This window comes from Macaca thibetana, chromosome 5, assembly GCF_024542745.1.
Source record: "Macaca thibetana thibetana isolate TM-01 chromosome 5, ASM2454274v1, whole genome shotgun sequence".
In the NCBI taxonomy this organism is placed as follows: Eukaryota; Metazoa; Chordata; class Mammalia; order Primates; family Cercopithecidae; genus Macaca; species Macaca thibetana.
The window spans coordinates 43,942,980-43,961,291 of NC_065582.1; the positions used below are offsets into that span (position 1 = coordinate 43,942,980).

General features: G+C 39.7%; 1 protein-coding gene across 5 annotated transcripts in view; it reads left to right on the forward strand.

Moving 5' to 3' along the window:
- Positions 1-18,312, forward strand: part of ZNF827 (zinc finger protein 827) — a 174,712-nt gene that overhangs the window by 58,492 nt on the left and 97,908 nt on the right. For 4 of the 5 annotated variants that reach the window (XM_050791755.1, XM_050791757.1, XM_050791758.1 and 1 more), the window contains exon 5: positions 10,043-10,276. The exons of the other annotated variant lie outside the window; for it this stretch is intronic. In XM_050791755.1, the coding sequence (XP_050647712.1) occupies positions 10,043-10,276 (234 nt within the window). The remainder of the gene's footprint in view (positions 1-10,042; positions 10,277-18,312) is intronic. 5 annotated transcript variants of the gene reach the window in all.

Below are 18,312 nucleotides of genomic sequence, written 5' to 3' on the forward strand. Positions count from 1 at the left end.
GAGCCTCGTGGCGATGCCATAGTAGGTGGTATAAGTATTCCTATTTTACAGATGAGGAGACTGAGAAATGGAGAGGTTAGGAGTCTTGCCCAGGTTAGCACAATGAATAGGTGGTGGAACTGGGATCCTTTTTTTTTTAGACGGAATCTGGCTCTGTCGCCCAGGCTAGAGTCAGTGGTGCAATCTCAGCTAACTGAAACATCCACCTCCAGGGTTCAAGCTATTCTCCTGCCTCAGCCTCCCGAGTAGCTGGGACTAAAGGCGCCTGCCACCACACCTGGCTAATTTTTGTATTTTTAGTAGCGATGGGGTTTCACCATATTGGCCAGGCTGGTCTCGAACTCCTGAACTCGTGATTTGGCTGCCTTAGCCTCCCAAAGTGCTGGGATTACAGGTGTGAGGAACTAGGATTTCAGGCATGAGGAACTGGGATTCTGATCCAGGCATTGTGGTTCCAGGATTCTTTTCCCCAGGCTCCCTACCCCTAAATTACAGAAAGTAGCAGGAACTTGGCTCTGTTCTCTGCCCTTCTTGTGTGTTGTGGAATTAGCCAGAATTTCAGCATGTTCTGGATGTTGTTATGTCAGACAACTTTAGAATTTGTGTTAATAGTTTTAGGCATCTTAGGAATTATTTAGTACAAATAGAGCAGTAAGAGTCGGGCCAACTGATATTTCTGTAAAGCTTCACAGCGTACGGTATATTTCTAAATACATCATTTCATAACAAGCATGTAGATGAGAAAACCGAGACTTGGGGTAAATAACTGTAAAAGAGTCATAACTGGAATCCAGACCTTTCTTTCCTGACTGTGCTAGATAGAGTGTACCTAGTTCCAGAATTGCCATCAGAGTGATTTTTTATCTTGATAGGCCCCTGGGAAATTTTACCAAAGCCTATTGTATCTGTAAAAACAAAGAGAAGTGTCATTCTCCTTGAAGGCCATTCTTTTTACTACTGTTGTTATTATTGTTGTTGCTTCTACTATTATTATTATAAGAACTATAATTAATCAAATGGCTTACAGTGAGCTGGACACTGTGCCAGCCACATCATGTAATTTCTCATTTAACCTTCACCACAGCCCTATAGGGTCTGAAATAGTAAACCTATGTTATAGATGAGGAGGCTGAGACTTAAAGGTTTCCACTGCAAGGGACACAACAAGGATTCAGCTCTGGGTAACTGTAAAAGCTTGGCTCTTGACTACTTAATTAGCTATTACCTATTTTTTTTTTTTTCTCAGTTGAGCAAACTGTCTTTTGACCTCCGTCTGCTTCACTGTTTATTTTCCTTGGCTTCAAACCATGGCATATTTCTAATGCATGCACTTTCAGTCACTAATCTGGTTAAATTTTTTATGTCTTCAAAATTACACTGAAATTTTTATCTATACTCCATCCCTTCATGTGCAGCCTCCTCCTCATGCCTACAAGTTGCCCCTCCAACTCCCTCCCTGATGCCTTTTCCTCCCCAGCACTGCTCCCACCCATCCACCCAGCATTTCTGATGGACTCTTTTCCAGTACCTCTTGCATCAGATCATGCTCCTGTCTGTCTAGCTCTTTTTCTCTCTTCCTCCTTTCCTTCCTTCCTCCCTTCCACCCTTCCTCCCTTCCTCTCTCTCCCTTCCTTCCTTTCTCTCTCTTCCTTTCCTTTCCTGTCCTGTCCTGCCCTGTCCTGTCTTGTCTTTTTTTTCTTTCGAGATGAGGTCTTACTCTGTCACCCAGGCTGGTCTCCAACTCCTGACCTCAGGCGGTCCTCCCACCTCAGCCTCCCAATTAGCTGGGGTTACAGGCGCAGGCCACCATGCTCAGCCCCAGCTCCTTTCTCCTGAGTAACCATCTCCCCACTCCTCTTAAGAACACTGTTAACAGTCTTCACCAGCTCATGAACATACCCTTCTCATTTCCATTTTTCTACCTTTACTCATGTTGTTCCCGGGGTCTGATAATTGGAACCATGGAGTTGCGTGTATATTCTTCCACTTCTTGGGAGGAGCTACAAAGTCACACTGTAAAGAGGTGGGCCTTTGGAGGGGGGAATCGTAGCCATTTCATGGTCTGCCACAGTCCAGACTTCTTCAGACTCTCTGGGTGATCCACAATGACAAAAATCATTTACAAACTGATCTGTAAATAAGAATATCAGCATATTAATTTTAAATGACAAGTATAGCAGTCAAGAGGAGATGTCATTTGGGGCAGGTGGATACTGACTTTCCTGAAAAAGGTTGGAAATATATTATTCAATCTTCAGGTTTTCTTTCTTCTAGTCTCCAGGCAAACCACTGCATTGCTGTTCATACATTTCATTCTTTGGCCATGTTAATAATAGGAATTTAAAATACTTCTTTCACATTTACTTAGGGCTTGATTGGTTTTCCAGGACCTGTCCTTCCTGCTTTTGACAAGGGAGATATCCTGTCTGTTAAGTGGATTACTGCAGATGGCTTTGTGGGTTGGTTTTAGTAGTTTAGTTTTTGCAGGGAAACTTTATGTATTTTAAAGTTCTTGAGGCACTGCTCACTTCTTGTTACCTTTGACCCTTCTCCAGAGGCTGTTTTTCCCCTTTGCCCATAGCTCTCATAGGGATCTTTACAGTCTTGGTTTGGGTACATAGACGCTGAAGGGTGGCCAAGGATTAGCTCAGGTGGGGATTAATAAGAAATATGAGATGGCTAAAATTTCACTAAACACTAATTATAAAATGATTTAAGGGAAATTAAAGAGCGAGATTTAAAAATATTTAGTGAATGTTATAAACATTCCATTTGAATATAATACGCTTAACATTTAAAAGTCATTTTTAACTGTTTTTCATTATTATTTAATTAAATCTTGGCTTTTCTTACGATTTCAGAAGGCAGTGTCTCATCCAAAGCACATCATAGTGCTGAAAGATCCCAGATCCCCAACCTGTTCCTACATACATACATACACACTGCTAACAAGGGAACTTGCTTAGATAGAACCGCACCGGCTTGTCATCTGGAGAGTTAACCTCTGATTCTGGTTCTATCATTAATGAGTTGTGTGATTTTCAAAAGATCGTATAATCCTCTGAGCCTGTGTTTTCTTATTGTAAAATAAGGGAACGGAAAACAGTAATGGCTTTCATTTTGTTTCAAAAGTTCACATTTATTACATTTACATATTTAAAGAGCCAAGCAATTAGGGGGGGACAAGTTGCTATTCGGTGAGCACAAAATGTGACACTCCAGTGCTATGAAGGAGTAGAGTATATAGCAATGTGATCATCTTGTATATTTCTAAATTTATTTTGCTGATCTCAGTTTGAAAAAATACAAGTACGGTTTCACATAGTGGCAAATGGGAACAGATTTTTAACAACTTGTCTTGTAATTTCAGGATCTCCTCAATTAAAGAAGAGTATAAATTTTTGCTTCAAAGTTGACAACATTTGGCAACTGCCCTCATTCCTTATAATAAATGGAAGATAAGCAGTATCCAAAACTCACAATATGCCCTAAAGCCATCTGTAATTCTGTGTCAACTACTTGGTTATTACTCAGTTAACTGTTATTTGGGAAATGTATTTAATCTCTCTAGGTCTGAGATTTCTCATCTGCAAAATTGGGATAATACTAGTGCCTACCTCAAAGGGTGGTGGTGAGAATTAGATAAATTAATACAGGTAAATACTTTGTGTATTACCCAGCTCATATTATGTGCTGAATAAATGATAGATCTAGCTATATCCATGTATATCTACACATGTTTATTTGTCTATCTATTAGCTGTGGTCAGAAGCTGCACCAAGCAGATACGCTTGATACACTTGAACCTACCCTTGCATTTAATTTAAGGCAGGTATGCCCAGGGGACAGCTGGCAATGTCTAGATAATTTTTTTTTTTCACAACTGGGAAGTACTCCTGGCTACTAGTGCGTAGAGATGCAAAGGATGCTGTTAAACATCCTACAATGTGCAAGACAGTCCCCAACCCCCAACTCCTCCCAGCAGATTATCCAGTGCAGAGTATGAGTGGAGTTGAGGTTGAGAAACACTAAAGTATGTATGTAGGCTCTAGTAGTGCTATAATTATATATGGACACATATGCATAGGCCTGAATTTTTTGAAAAATCATTGCAAAGGCAGCCACTTCATTACTGATGACATATGACTAGAACTGCAGCACTCCTATGAGAGGGGGAGAAACTGCATTACAAGGGCTACTACACGAATCTGAATTAACTTGTCAACATATTAGTGGTCTCCAGTATGTTGATGTTTTATATATAATGCAGTGGATGATGCACGCTTTGAACTTAAATTTTAAATTAATTAATTTTTACAATAATTTTTTTAGAACTTAAATTCAACCTCTCTTACCCTGACCTTCAAAACAAACATTTGTTGGAACCCCTGAAACATATCCTAGGGTTCCTTGGAACACTGTTTGAAAACCATTGCTCTGTAGTCCCTTCCAGGCTCAAGAGTCTTTGGCTCTGGTTTAGGGTCAGTTCCTAAATAAAATTCTCAGTGGCCTTGCTTTTTCACAGAGCAGTTCAGCGTTTACAAAATTGCCATATGCTGAACTGAAAGAGAGTTCTGTCTTATTAAGCTCAAGAAAAGGTGTCATTTTCCTTCACCAGAGGGAACCAACAGAAGTATTCATTTTGCAGTCGGTTCCTTCCCTTCATCCTCTTAGTCAAATCTTCACAAGATTTCTTCCTACCAGAAAATGTCCCTTTTCTTCAGGTGAAACCCACCCTTCCCTTTCTCATGAACAACGCTTAATTCACCCACATCACTTATTTCCCAAAACCGCGGTTCACCTGCTGAGGGTAGTGTCCCTTTTAAAGGTAGCTGGGTGTCTTGGAGAGAAAGGAAAGGGTTTGGATGCATTTCCAGTGAGAAACTCTGAGCAAGTGTCTCTGTGAATTAGATCTGTGATTTGGGGCATCAGTTTCTTAACCTTTTGGGACCTTAGTTTCCTCACCTGTAAAATGAAGATAGTAATAACATCTATCTCCTGTGATTGATGGAAGGCTTGATCCCTGTGTAATTACTCAAGTGCTAGTTGTATACATTGTTAAAACAAATGATGGTCTTTAGAAGGAAGTTATATATATTTTCCCTAGTAATAGGGAAGATATATAGTATTTTCCCAATTACTATATAACTAGAAAATATTGTAAAATATATAGTATTTTCTAGTTATATAGTAATTTCCTAGAATTGGAAGATTGGAATCATCTTATCCCAGCAGCTTTCCCATTCCTTTCCCACGTTTGCCTTTATCTTGAATCCTTCATAAATCCTCAAAAAAAGCTAATTTATTTCCTTTAAATGGTGGTCCACCTCCATCAAGTACATAAACTAAGAGGTATGTGTAATTGATCATCAGCGTGGCCCAGGTCCTAAGATGCTGGGAACAAACAGCGAGACAAGGAGCCTCTGGATTAGCGGGTGCTTCCTCATCACGTCAAAAGTGCAGTTATCCAGAAACTTTCAAATACATAAACAGAAGTCAAGGCAGGTGTTGTGAAAGTCCTTGACAAGTTGAGTTCCACACCTGCACAAATCTTCCTGTTACTAGTAGGAATGAAGTGAAGACTATGTCATGAGTCATATTGGTTGCTTTTCTCTTAGCAATTTCCCCAAAGAAAAAGTGCACCTCTCACTGCACATGTGGGTTTTTTTTGTAAAGTGGGATAATTTAAAAGATAGTAATTATTAAGTCATATTAATTTTAAAATATAGGCTTTAGGTACTGTTCTCAATATAAATATTTTTGGTCATTGAAAAAAGCAGGTTAGCCTTCATATTTCTGTTTTTACATCTTCTTTTTTTTTTTTTTTTTTTTTTTTTTTTTGAGACGGAGTCTCGCTCTGCCGCCCAGGCTGGAGTGCAGTGGCCGGATCTCAGCTCACTGCAAGCTCCGCCTCCCGGGTTCACGCCATTCTCCTGCCTCAGCCTCCCGAGTAGTTGGGACTACAGGCGCCCGCCACCGCGCCCGGCTAGTTTTTTGTATTTTTTAGTAGAGACGGGGTTTCACCGTGTTAGCCAGGATGGTCTCGATCTCCTGACCTCGTGATCCGCCCGTCTCGGCCTCCCAAAGTGCTGGGATTACAGGCTTGAGCCACCGCGCCCAGCCTGTTTTTACATCTTCTATCGAGACCCAAATGTTTGGGAAATTAAAATTTGGGCAAATGAGTGATTTCCACATGTCCTTCTGATATGTCGTTAGCTACGTTTACATTTCCTCAGCATATTACAATTTTCTGTCATTCTCTGTATTGTCAGAATGCAAACCAGGTATGTAGTGCCTTGCAAATGTATAATCCAGCAATGTACAGCTTGCTTATTGCCTTTTAAAGTGTCTTTTTGAAGTTCTGTTAAATCCAGGTTGTGCTAGCAATGCTAAATATCTTTACTTTTTCCCCCTAAGTCTCTTGTAGCACATACTCTGACTAATGCTTCTAGAAACCACTTACATGTGCAGGAAGCATCTGCTTAATGAGCTCTAGAAGTTGGGATTTGCTTCTAGGGCCTCAATAGTTTTTTTGCATCTCTTTCTTAGCTTCATCTTAGAATTTGAAAATGTTTTTAAATAAAAGATGCAGCAATGAAGCATTTTAAAAATACTTAACCATTCACTTTAAATTGTTCCTCCTTAAAGAATCAAAGACACAGACTTAATACACACCCTATTTAATTACTCTGTCGTGATGAACTAGGGTGCCCTTGCAAAGGACTTTATAAAGTGTTCTGGGAGAATGGTGTTGGGAGAGAGCAAGCTTTAGAAGGGTGACCAGCAAAATCCCCCAAGAAGTGGAGGAAAGGTGCAAAGGGGAGAAATGCGCTAAATAAATCAAGTCGTCTTAGGAGCAGCCTTCCTGGTAGACATTGGAAGTACATATTTGAGGATTGCTCGGTAGCCCATTATTGCTCCCTTTGATTCAGATTCCTGTGGCATTGTCCCCAAAGGGCTAGATTTTAAGCACTTTCCTTGAGACTTTTCTGGACTCCTCCTTTAGTAATGCTAGAGTTCAAGTGATGATTAGATATTTCAGTAATGCTGTGGTCTAGGTACAAAGGCCTTTAACTTTACTTCAAAGGTCTTATCTCCCACCTAATTATTAAATCCAGGGAAAGCACTTCTGATTGCTTTTGGTGGGATATTTTGGAGGTCTTAGTTTTTGTTTTGTTAACTTCAGGTAATGTTGGAAGTCCATTGGATGCCACTAATTTGGAGCAACACATTTTACTCATTCAACAAATATATATTCATCACTAACTATATACCAGGCACTATTCAAGGCACTTGAGACACATCAGTGTTAAAACAAAAATTGTTGGGCCAGGCGTGTTGGCTTAAGTCTGTAATCCCAGCACTTTGGGAGGCCGAAGTTGGTGGATTGCGAGGTCAGGAGGTCGAGACCATCCTGGCTAACATGGGGAAACCCCATCTCTACTAAAAATACAAAAAATTAACTGGGTGTGGTGGCGGGCACCTGTAGTCCTAGCTACTCTGGAGACTGAGGCAGGAGAATTGCTTGAACCCGGGAGGCGGAGGTTGTGGTGAGTGGAGCCAAGATTGTACCACTGCACTCCAGCCTGGGTGACAAAGCGTCTCAAAAAAAAAAAAATTGTTCCCTTCATGAAGCCTACCTTGATTTTTTGTTTTTTGTCTTTTGAGACAGAATCTCACTCTGTCGCCCAGGCTGGTGTGCAGTGGCACAATCTTGGCTCACCACAACCTCTGCCTCCTGGGTTCTAGTGATTCTCCTGCCTCAGTCTCCCAAGTAGCTGGGATTACAGGTGCATGCCACCACGTCTGGCTTTTGTATTTTTAGTAGAGATGGGGTGTCACCATGTTGGCCAGGCTGATCTCAAACTCCTGACCTCAAGTGATCTGCCTGCTTCGGCCTCCCAAAGTGCTGGGATTACAAGTAGCCACTGCGCCTAGCCATAAATTGTTAACATAATAAATTTTAAAAACCATATAACATGTGATTAGTCTGTTAAGCTAAATACTGCATAACAAAATACCACAGACTGGATGACTTAAATAACAGATTTATTTCTATGTTCTGGAGGGTGGAAGCCTAAGATCAAGGTGTCAGCAGGTTTGGTTTCTCCTGAGGCCTCTCTCCTTGGCTTGCAGACGGTCGCCTTCTCACTGTGTCCTCATGCAGACTTTCCTCTGTGTGCGTGCATCCCTGGTGTCTCTCTCTCTCTCTCTCTTCTTCTTCTTCTGGTTCTTTGATGGAACCAGTCACATTGCATTAGGGCTCCACTCTTATGACCTCATTTAACCTTAATTACCTCCTTCGAGGTCCTAACTCCAAATATGTTCCACACTGGCAGGTTTGGCATGTGAAGGGACACAATTGAGTCCATGACAGTAGGTTATTAGGTGACGAGTATTTGGAGGGAAAAATGAAAGTTAGGTCAGGGTAAGAGAGGTTGGAAGGACTGTGAAGGTGGGGATTGCAGTTTTGAACAGGATGATTAGAGTAGACCTCACTGAGCAGGTGGTATTTGAGCCGATTGGAAGGTCAAGTATTTTCAAGTTTTGTTACAACACAGAGACCGGAAGTGGAGGTGGTGCAGTGGAGGCAGGTGAGAGACACAGCGGGGGAAGCCCATGGACCTAGATTCTGGTCCCAGCTCTGCATCTTTCTGGTAGTGAAACTTCCAGATAGTACTTTGGGCTTTTGGGGTTCGGTTTCCAAATATGCTGGTCTGTGTGAACTTGTGATTCTAGAATGCATATTCTTAGAGGAGTATGAGCTGGAAAACAGACTTTGTGCTTGAGTATTGGCTTGGAGTAGGTGGTAGGCAAGGGGTGATAGATGTTTGCTTTGGGGATTTATTTTTATCTTTTTGTTTGTTAAGATGGGATGGGCTTAAGGCTCATTCTAATAAGTGTTTCTAATTAGGACCAGATCCTCTTTCTCAAAAGATGGACACACTCAATGTAATGAATCCTAAGTTCCTACCTCATGGACTCTTAAAGGGAGCGAGATGCCTGTGAAGGTGAAAAGTGGTAGGAAGAGGGTGCTTGTCTCTTCCTTTTTGATCTTTCCTTGGTAGTATGTAGCCCAGTGGGGAAGGCCTGGTACAGTGTGGCTGAGCCACAGAATCCATCCCATAATATGCCAGTTAGCTCTGTCCTGACCACACACTCCACAGCAACCAACTATGCTAAAAATGGAAAAAGGACATTAGTGGAAAAACTGGTGAAATCTGAATAAAATGTAGAGTTTAGCTCATAGTAATGTGAATTTCTTAGTTCTGACAAATGTACCATGGTTATGTAAGATGCTAACATTAGGGAATTCTGGGTGAAGGATATATGGGAACTATTGGAACCATCTTTGCAACTTCTGTAAATCTAAAATTATTCCAAAATAAAAACTGTTCTTTAAAGAAAAAAAAAGGTCATTTTGGACTCAGTGATGACTTGGGCTACAGACATGGATTTATTCACCATAATCAGAAGAACAGTGCTAAGTACATGCCCCACTGTTTATGGATTAGTAGTGTCATCTTATAATAAGGCAAGAGTGGTCTATCTCTAGTCTGAGCTTTTCTGTTTGGCAAATTCTCCATCCTCACCTTACCAACACACCCCAAGTTTTTGCTTTGGGTAGTGCCTCTGACTCATGTTAGTATTCAATATCTTATGGCAGAATAATTGCCTGAAAGCATTATTTCATAATAGGATTAGGTGGGGAGAGTGCTAATAAGTCAGGGAGGCAGTGGCATACACAGGAAAGAAGACACCTAGGGAAACCAAAGAGAAAATGCCCAGAGACTTTGTAGAGGTAGCACTTCTTAAAATATTATAGGTTCAAAAGATTCAGAAGCCCATACTTCTCAGAGTCGTAGGCCCATGGAGTGTATTGTGCGGCTTTGCCCAGGGCCCAGCCTGTTCTGATGAGGTCGTGATCCCTCCGGTTGTTAGCACAGTGTGATTGTGCATTCCATACTTCGTGAAGTACCAGGGCAGCTAAGGAGGGGAGTGGCCTTTTATGTATATATAATCCCTTTTTTTCTTTTGACAGCTGCAAATCAGAAGGAGCCCATGAATCTTAATTTTAAAGTGAAAGAGGAGCCTAAGGAAGGGGAGTCCCTAAGCACGACTTTGCCTCGGTCCAGCTATGTGTTCAGCCCGGAATCTGAAGTGTCAGCCCCAGGCGTCTCTGAGGACGCACTAAAGCCCCAGGAAGGGAAGGGAAATGTGCTAAGGCGGGATGTGTCAGTCAAAGCAGCCTCTGAACTTCTCATGAAACTCTCAGGTACTTGATTTATTCGAAAATATTCACATTCTGATAGTTTCACTTGCAGGCCAACTGGACTGCTTCCTGCATGGGTTATAATTAACCTAATGGCAGCAATATCGCATTATTGCTGTGAACTCAAGGAATGATCAGATTACTTGGCTTAAATTCCTGTGTTGTGTGTGAGTTTGTTTGTGTATATTAGCTGTGTACCTATCTTATTAAATACAACCTTTTCCTGACTATCACTGCAAATTGTTGGAAACTACTGCTGCTTTCTAAGGTGATAGAGGCCATAATTTTAAGTGGGTTCTAATGATGTTCAAAGCTCTTCTGCTAATTGATCAAAATACCTATTCTTCCCTAATAGAGGACCTGGCATTTTGTGTGTATTTATACTATACTCTTTAAGCACCATTACAAATATTTTTCTTAACTTCATAAGCATTTGAGATGGCACTTGAAGTAATTACCAATAGAGTGGCAATAAGAGATTTTATGGATAGAGAATTTTATAATGGAATATTACAATAATCTGTTCTTAAGATTAATGAATCATTCTTTACTAGTATCTGAATGTAATCTCAGCCTATTAAATGTAGGAAAAATGGCTTATAATTTGAAATTCATATAGTTTGGATTTTTTTCCACATCATCTCCTATCTGCCCTGTCCTCTCTGAAACAGGTGAAAACATGGTGTCTTTTCAATTCAAAGATAGGACTTTCAGAACATGGAAAAAAAGGATTATATCAATAATTATACTTGTCAAGTCATATCCCATCCTTAGTTCATTACCTCTTAAGCGTAATTTTTAGAAACTATATTTAAAATGCTAATATGAATCAAAAGCTGTTTTTAGTTTGGAACTTGCTGTGCTTGGAGGATGAAAGCAAGAAATGCATTAGAGAGACTCCTTTAAGACCTGTAATTTCATCAGCAGTTCTGACTGTGTTTCTGGTTGACTAGTGGGTTGGAAAGTAAGAAATTAACAGTGATTTACTTAGTCATTATATCAGAACAGTTGAAATTCCTGTACTTACCAGTTGGTGGGGTTAAGAATTCTTTCCTTTGATGTTAATTCAAAGCACATTGGAAGTTCAAGGTAACATGATTTGTTATAAATAAAGTATAATGCAATCATTACATCCTTATCATAGCTCCGTCTTCCTAAACTTTTCAGAGATAGTACAGTACCTCCTATGCAGATGAGAGGTCTAGTCTAGTAAGACTGTATTATTTACTATTATAAAAGCTGAACGTTTTTATAAAGGGTGTTCAAGTGAACACATTTTTTGTATATTTGAACTCTCCTTCCTATGTTAAATGATGTAGAGTAACACATTTGTTGTTTTCTGATAAATTCAAAGAGGTCACATAGCTCTGATTCTTCCTCCATAGCATACACTTTCACATTCCAGTGACTTGAAGTCTTATCCAACAGTGACCCCTGTCTCCCTCCTTATGGTCAGATTCCAGTATATAATATTTCTAGTTCAGAGTTTGCTGTGCAGCAAGTGTTGTAAGCAAAAGAGACTTTGGTATCACCAAAAGATAATATGCAAAAAATGAGATTTCAGGAGTGATGTTCCTTAAGGAAAAATATTTTATCTTAATCCTTTTGCATGATGAGATTTGAGACACAGGTGTAGAATCATTTTATAGATAATAATGATATCCCCCAAACAGAATATGTCTATCAGCCATGAACATTGAAAGATATTTGTGGACAGCAGTGGTCCTTCTAAATGTGTATGTTGCCTTTGGTTGAGCACATGTGCTATGTGGTTCAGCAATAGTTGAATGGATGACATGGTCTTGTTTCCAAAGGGCATCTGCCCCTGCTTCGTGATGTGGAAATGAAAACTTGTTTGAAGACCGACAACAATTTTTTTTTTGCCGTGAAAAAAAAAATCCTCAGCATTCTGTGTGCAAACGACTTAGGTCAAAGAGATATGCATCACAGTCCTGATCTGTAGATGCTGTGGTCTAGTCAGAAGTAATCCAGGGCAGTGGAATCCATCCATGTGATTTGCACTTGGAACTTAGTACTGCCATACTCTAATGGCCATGGTCAGGTAAACTGGAAAGAAGTTTTTTAGTCATAACAATAGGCATGTGACTTGAAAGCAAATATCTTTTCATTCCTAAACCACAAGTTAAAGAGGACTCACCCTTAATTAGGTTTAAAGTGGATATTAGAGTTTCTAATCACTGATAGAGCAGTGCTCTTGCAAGAATGAAGTTGTTAGGAAAAAACTTTGTATGTTCTTTCCTCAAATTGTAATTTTAACAATTTCACAGTTCATTTCCTGAAAGACATCCAAGTAAAGGACTTGTGTCTTCAGATGCCCTTTTCCATGATCATTTCTGTTGCTCTATAGACAAGAGTCATTCATTTCCCAAAACGTCTGTGTCGTTGGTCAGGGCTGCACCACCAGTTTGCCTCGGCCGATACCCCCAAAGCTTTATTGTAGCTGTTCTTGTGAACAGGAGTTCCTATTGCTTCCTGCCTTGCTTGTTTTCATTTGTAGTCTTCTGATATGCTGGGGAAAATCCTTTTGGTCAGGAAGAGTTGGGTGAGGATAATTAGTCATGCAAGGATGATGCATGGGGCACACTTTTCCTTGTTTCAGTTTTGACCCAAGGAGTAGTTAAGATGTGGAATAAAAGGAGTTTTCTTCCCTGTTATTTATTCCCTTGAGGTTAGAAGTGGTGACCTATAGTTTAGACCCTTTCAGTCTTCTCATTGAATTACTAAGAAGAAACTAGTCCACAATTTTGGCTGCTTCATTTTCAGCTTTAAATTAATTTATGTTAACTCCTTAAGGATGAAGACTTGGCACCTGCCCCAGTCACATATCATGTGGAGCTTTTCTATGTGGAAAAACCTCTGTAGATATATTGTTTTCCAAATTGACATTTGTGTTTTACGGGAAAAACGCAGATGAGCTAGTGTAGGCTCAATTTTTCATTAAGTGTGCGTTTGGGAAAATCTGAGCTTTCTTCCTTCCTGTGGTTCAAGTTCTATTTCCAGTTGTTAATTGGGAAGTTGAATGCCTGACAGCTGGGCCAAGTAAATTGATTGCCATAAAGAAAGCAACACACTCTGAGGAAAGCACTGGAAGTCTGCGACTACTTGTTGTTATGTGACACAAGGCAGCCAAAATAATCAGACTTTTTGCTAAGCATATGGTTGCCAAAGATAATTCCCAGAAGTCTTCATTCAAGGAGGCCGAAATCTCAGTGTTCAACATAGAGGATGTATAACATTAGATAGTGTAGAATATTTAAAGTACCTTTAAACTCTGGTTTTGCAATGTCTGGTCACCTTGCAAACTTATGGGATAGCTGTGTTATCACGGATATGATGTAATGCTGAGAGTGACACAAAATTTTGTCTGCTTTGTCTCTGCTTTGCTTTAAGAGAAGTAGCTAGATGCAAAGTGATGAAGATAAATGCCCTCTTCTTTCTTTGGGGAGTTACATGTTTCCATGGGAATGCATATATAAAATGTATCATGCATGGTTGGGTGAGCCTAGAAGTAGTAGATAAGAATGCCATTTAAAAATATGAATTCCACACACAAAAAGTACATAGTTGGAAAGCTGGAGTTATGCAGAGAAGCATTAATGAAAAATTAAACATTTACATTTCTCTAGTGTGGTAAATAAAACTTTATATTAGAACTTAATTTGAAACAAGTTTATTGGTTTTAAAAATTTCTGTGCTCACCCAGAGGATTTATATTCATTTCTGGTTTATATTCATTTATTCCTGCCTAGTCCTGGAGAGCCATATAAATTATAATTGCCTCTTGTATAGGAATCCAAGCAGACCCTACATTTGAAATAACATAGTGATATGTGGTTTAGGGTGTCACGTAAATGAGATGGAGCTTCAGCTAGGAGATAGTTAGAAACAGGTAAACTTGAGTAGGATGACATTTTAAGATGAATTTAATCTCTAAGGTGAACTGAAGTGGAGAGGAAAAGAACTCACTTTATTAACAGTTGTAATTAGGGCCCCTTTGGTTATAGATAACAGAAACCCTCTTCAGATAGTTTTGGCAGGATAGAAGAATTTAGTAGAAGATACGGGTTTTGGATTGGCTTATTGATCCCAAGGGCAGGGATGCAGTGGGGCATCGGTTTTCCACTGCAGCCAGAGTCTGGAGGCCCATATGGAACCCAGGAACCACCCCCTTCCCCACCTCATTTCTGCTTCTCTCTGGACCGACAGATGGACTTCTTCTGTTACCCAGGCCACACGATGGAAAGGGGGAATTGCCAGCAGCTTCTGAGTTTATGCTTTGCTCAAAAGAATAGCCAGACAGAAATGTCTTTATCCCAATCCTAAATCCCAACCAAGTGCCGTGGCTTCAACTGGGACCTGACAATGGAAACTTCTCTATTTAGAGATGAGGGCATGTTGAGCAGATGTGGCTGCTGCCGTTAGCCATGTGGGATTGCTGGGAGGGAGGGCAGGAGGGTGAGGTGCGAACAGGAAGATAGAACAATACATACGAACCACAAAAGGTCCAGGAATAAATATGGTGGTTGCTGTCATTTCAATATTGAGTGGAAATGTGTTGGGTGCTGTTTATCTTTCCTTCCTAAAAGGGTCTGAGAGAAAAACATCTCTAATGTGCTGAGGCAGTGCTTCTCAAAGTGTGGTCCCTAGACCAGCAGAATCATCATTAAATTTGTGGGGATAAGGAAGTGTTAGACATGCGAATTCTTGAGCCCTATCCTGGACCTAGTTGAAACTCTGGGGTGGGAGTCCCGCTGTCTGTGTTTTCACAAGCCCCCCTAGCGATTCTGACAGCTAAGGTTTGAGAAGCACTGTGCTGAGGAAATGGTTAATTGGAAAAATAAGTTTCATCCATCTGAGAAGAATGCTTTAGGTTGAAGCTGACAGAGAACAAAGCTCTATTAAATGTACATTTTACTTTTTAAAAAGAACCATCTCTCTTCGGTGAAGATTCTTTTTAATTTATTATGAAATAATGGTATCTGGGAACCTTTTTTTAGAAGGGCACATGTACCTAATAAATCAAGATAGTGTTGGCTGTGAGCCTCAGATAATACTACTTTTTTCAATGTCCTTTGCTGTTAAATTTCATGATTATTCCTGAGCAATGCTGGCATTCTTTTAGGAGAAAAACCTTTCTCTACCTCCCCTCTACATAATCTAAGACCATGTTGGAGGAGACTCTTCTAAAGAATTATTTGAGATTAATTTGAGATTTTAGCTTAATAATTTCTCAGAGCAAAAACTTATTTGCTTATTTGGTATTTTCCCTTGGAAAATTATGGTCTGGCAAGCTTTCTAAGCAGTGTGACTTCAGTAATCTATAAGGATGGAAAATACATGTTGTATTTTTATGTTACTGCCTTCTCACATTTGCCTCCTGCAGACTTGGAAGTTATCTAGTTAGGTGGTAGAGACGATGTGAGGCCTGTTTGTACTTAGTTCCTTATGATTCTACCTGCTTGCATAAAAGTCTAAATGTAGAGCTCACTTATAAAGTGAACAGGTAGATCTAATCAGTCTAATCAGTCCAAAAATCAAAAAATTCATGTTTTCATTTCAACTTTTTTTGAGCCCCTGAAGAAATTTATTGAATCCAGTATTCTGCTTTTCTAGAATGTATATATTTTATTTTATTATTTTTTTAGAGACAGGGTCTTGCTTAGTCACCCAGGCTGGAGTGCAATGGTGTGATCATAGCTCACTGTAACCTTGAACTCCTAGGCTCAAGTGATCCTCCCACCTCAGGCTCCAGAGTAGCTAGAACTGCAGATGTGCATCATCACACTCAGCTAACTTTTTTATTTTTATTTTTATTTTTATTCTTTTTTTGTAGAGACAAGGTCTTGCTATGTTGCCCAGGCTGATCTTGAACTCCTAGCCTCAAGCAGTCCTCCCAACTTGACCTCCCAAAGTACTGGGATTACAGGTGTGAACTACTATGCCTGGCCAGAATTTATATATTTTATGTTTTAGAGGGGATTTCTAGACTTATTTTAATGTACCATCTCATTTTAAAAGCTATCTTTTGTGTGTGTGTGTGTGTGTGTGAGTGTGTGTGTGTGTGTGTGTGTGTGTGTGTGAGAGAGAGAGAGACAGAATTTCACCCTGTTGCCCAGGCTGGAATGCAGTGGATTCCTGGGTTCAAGCAATTCTCATGCCTCAGCCTCCTGAGCAGCTGGGATTACAGGTGCCTGTCACTGCGCCCGGCTGATTTTTTGTATTTTAGTAGAGATGGTGTTTCACCATGTTGGCTAGGCTGGTCTCAAACTTCTGAGCTCAGGCAATCTGCCCGCCTCAGCCTCCCAAAGTGCTAGGATTACAGGCATGAGCCACCAAGCCTGGCCCATCTTTATTAAAATATAATTCATATACCATAAAACTTACCCATTCTAAGTATACAATTCAATGATTTTTAGTATATCTGCAGAGTTGTGCAACCATCACTACATTGAATTCCAGAAAATTTTCATTGCCCCCAAAAATGTCGAGTCTATGAGCAGGCGCTCTCTCCCCACACCCCACCCCCCACCCAGGCAACCACGAATCTAGTGTTTCAATAGGATTGCCCATTCTGGACATTTCTTATGAATGAAATCATACAATAAGCAGTCTTTTGCGTCTGGCTTCTCTCACTTAGCATAATGTTTTCAAGGTTTATCTATGTTGTAACATAAATCAGTACTTCATTTTTATGGCTTTATTCATTTTCAATTTTTATGATATTCTGTTGTATGGATATACCACATTTTCTTGCTCTATTCATCCATTTATGGAGACATTTGGATTGTTTGCCATCTTCTGCTACTATGAGCATTCATATGCAAGTGTTTGTGTGGGCTTAGGTTTTTAATTCTCTTGGGTATATACTTAGGAATGGAATTGCTGAGTCAAATGCTAACTCTGCGTTTAACATTTTAAGGAACTGACAAGTGGTTTTCCGAAGTAGTTGCACCATTTCACATCTCCACCAGCAGTGGATGAGGGTCTCAGTTTCTCCAATCCTTGCAAAACTTGGTTTTGTCTGTCTTTTTTTATTATAACCATCTTAAGAGTGTAAACTAGTGTTTCATTCTAGTTTAGATTTGCATTTCCCTGATGACTAATGATGTTGAGCATATTTTCATGTGCTTATTGGCCATCTGTATATCTTCTTTGGAGTAATGTCTATTCAAGTTATTTTGTTACTTTTTAAATTGGGTTATTTATTTTATTCTTGAGTGTTAAAAGTTCCTGATGTATTCGGGACATAAGTCTCTTCTCAGATATATGATTTGCAAATATTTTCTCCCAGTTCTGCCAGTTGTCCTTCATTTTCTTAATGATATTATTTGCTGCCTGAACTTTTTTAATTTGGATCTCGTCCAGTTTATCTCTGTTTTTCTTTTGTTGCTTGTGAGCACTATCATGTTTTCCATAAATCCAAAAATTAAGTAAAAATTGCAGACTTGTTTAATATTAAAAGGAAAGTCTGTCTTATGTTCACATAGTGCTATTTAATTTTCAGAGATATAAAGCCTGTGAAACCAAATTTATTGAATAATACCTCAGTGGAGTGGACCCTTCTGACTCCTATATTTGCTGTAGCATTCTTTATATGTCTAATGGCAAAGAATATTTATATGTCAACTTTTTAAATGACTTATAGTGAATGTGACCAGCAGTGGGCCCACAACTAATGGCTGGATCACTTTCCTCATTGCCATATATACCGTCAGCTCTCTCTATATATATATTGCTTGGGGTTTTATATATATACAGCCGTGGCTGGGGGACAATGAAATATAAATAAGAATTAGACTTTTTTTAAGCCCTTGAAAACTCAGTGAGAATTGTAGATATTGGGAGTACCAAGTCTGTATTTTATACAAACAGGGAATAGATCACTTTAATAAGGTAAAAATGTGACATGTTTCTATACCCAGAGAAACCTTCTCTTGAAGGTCTAGATCTTGTTAAGCTCAGAGGCTAGACAGCAGTATTGTTAACCTGACCATTTAAGCAGGACAGACTCAGAAGTA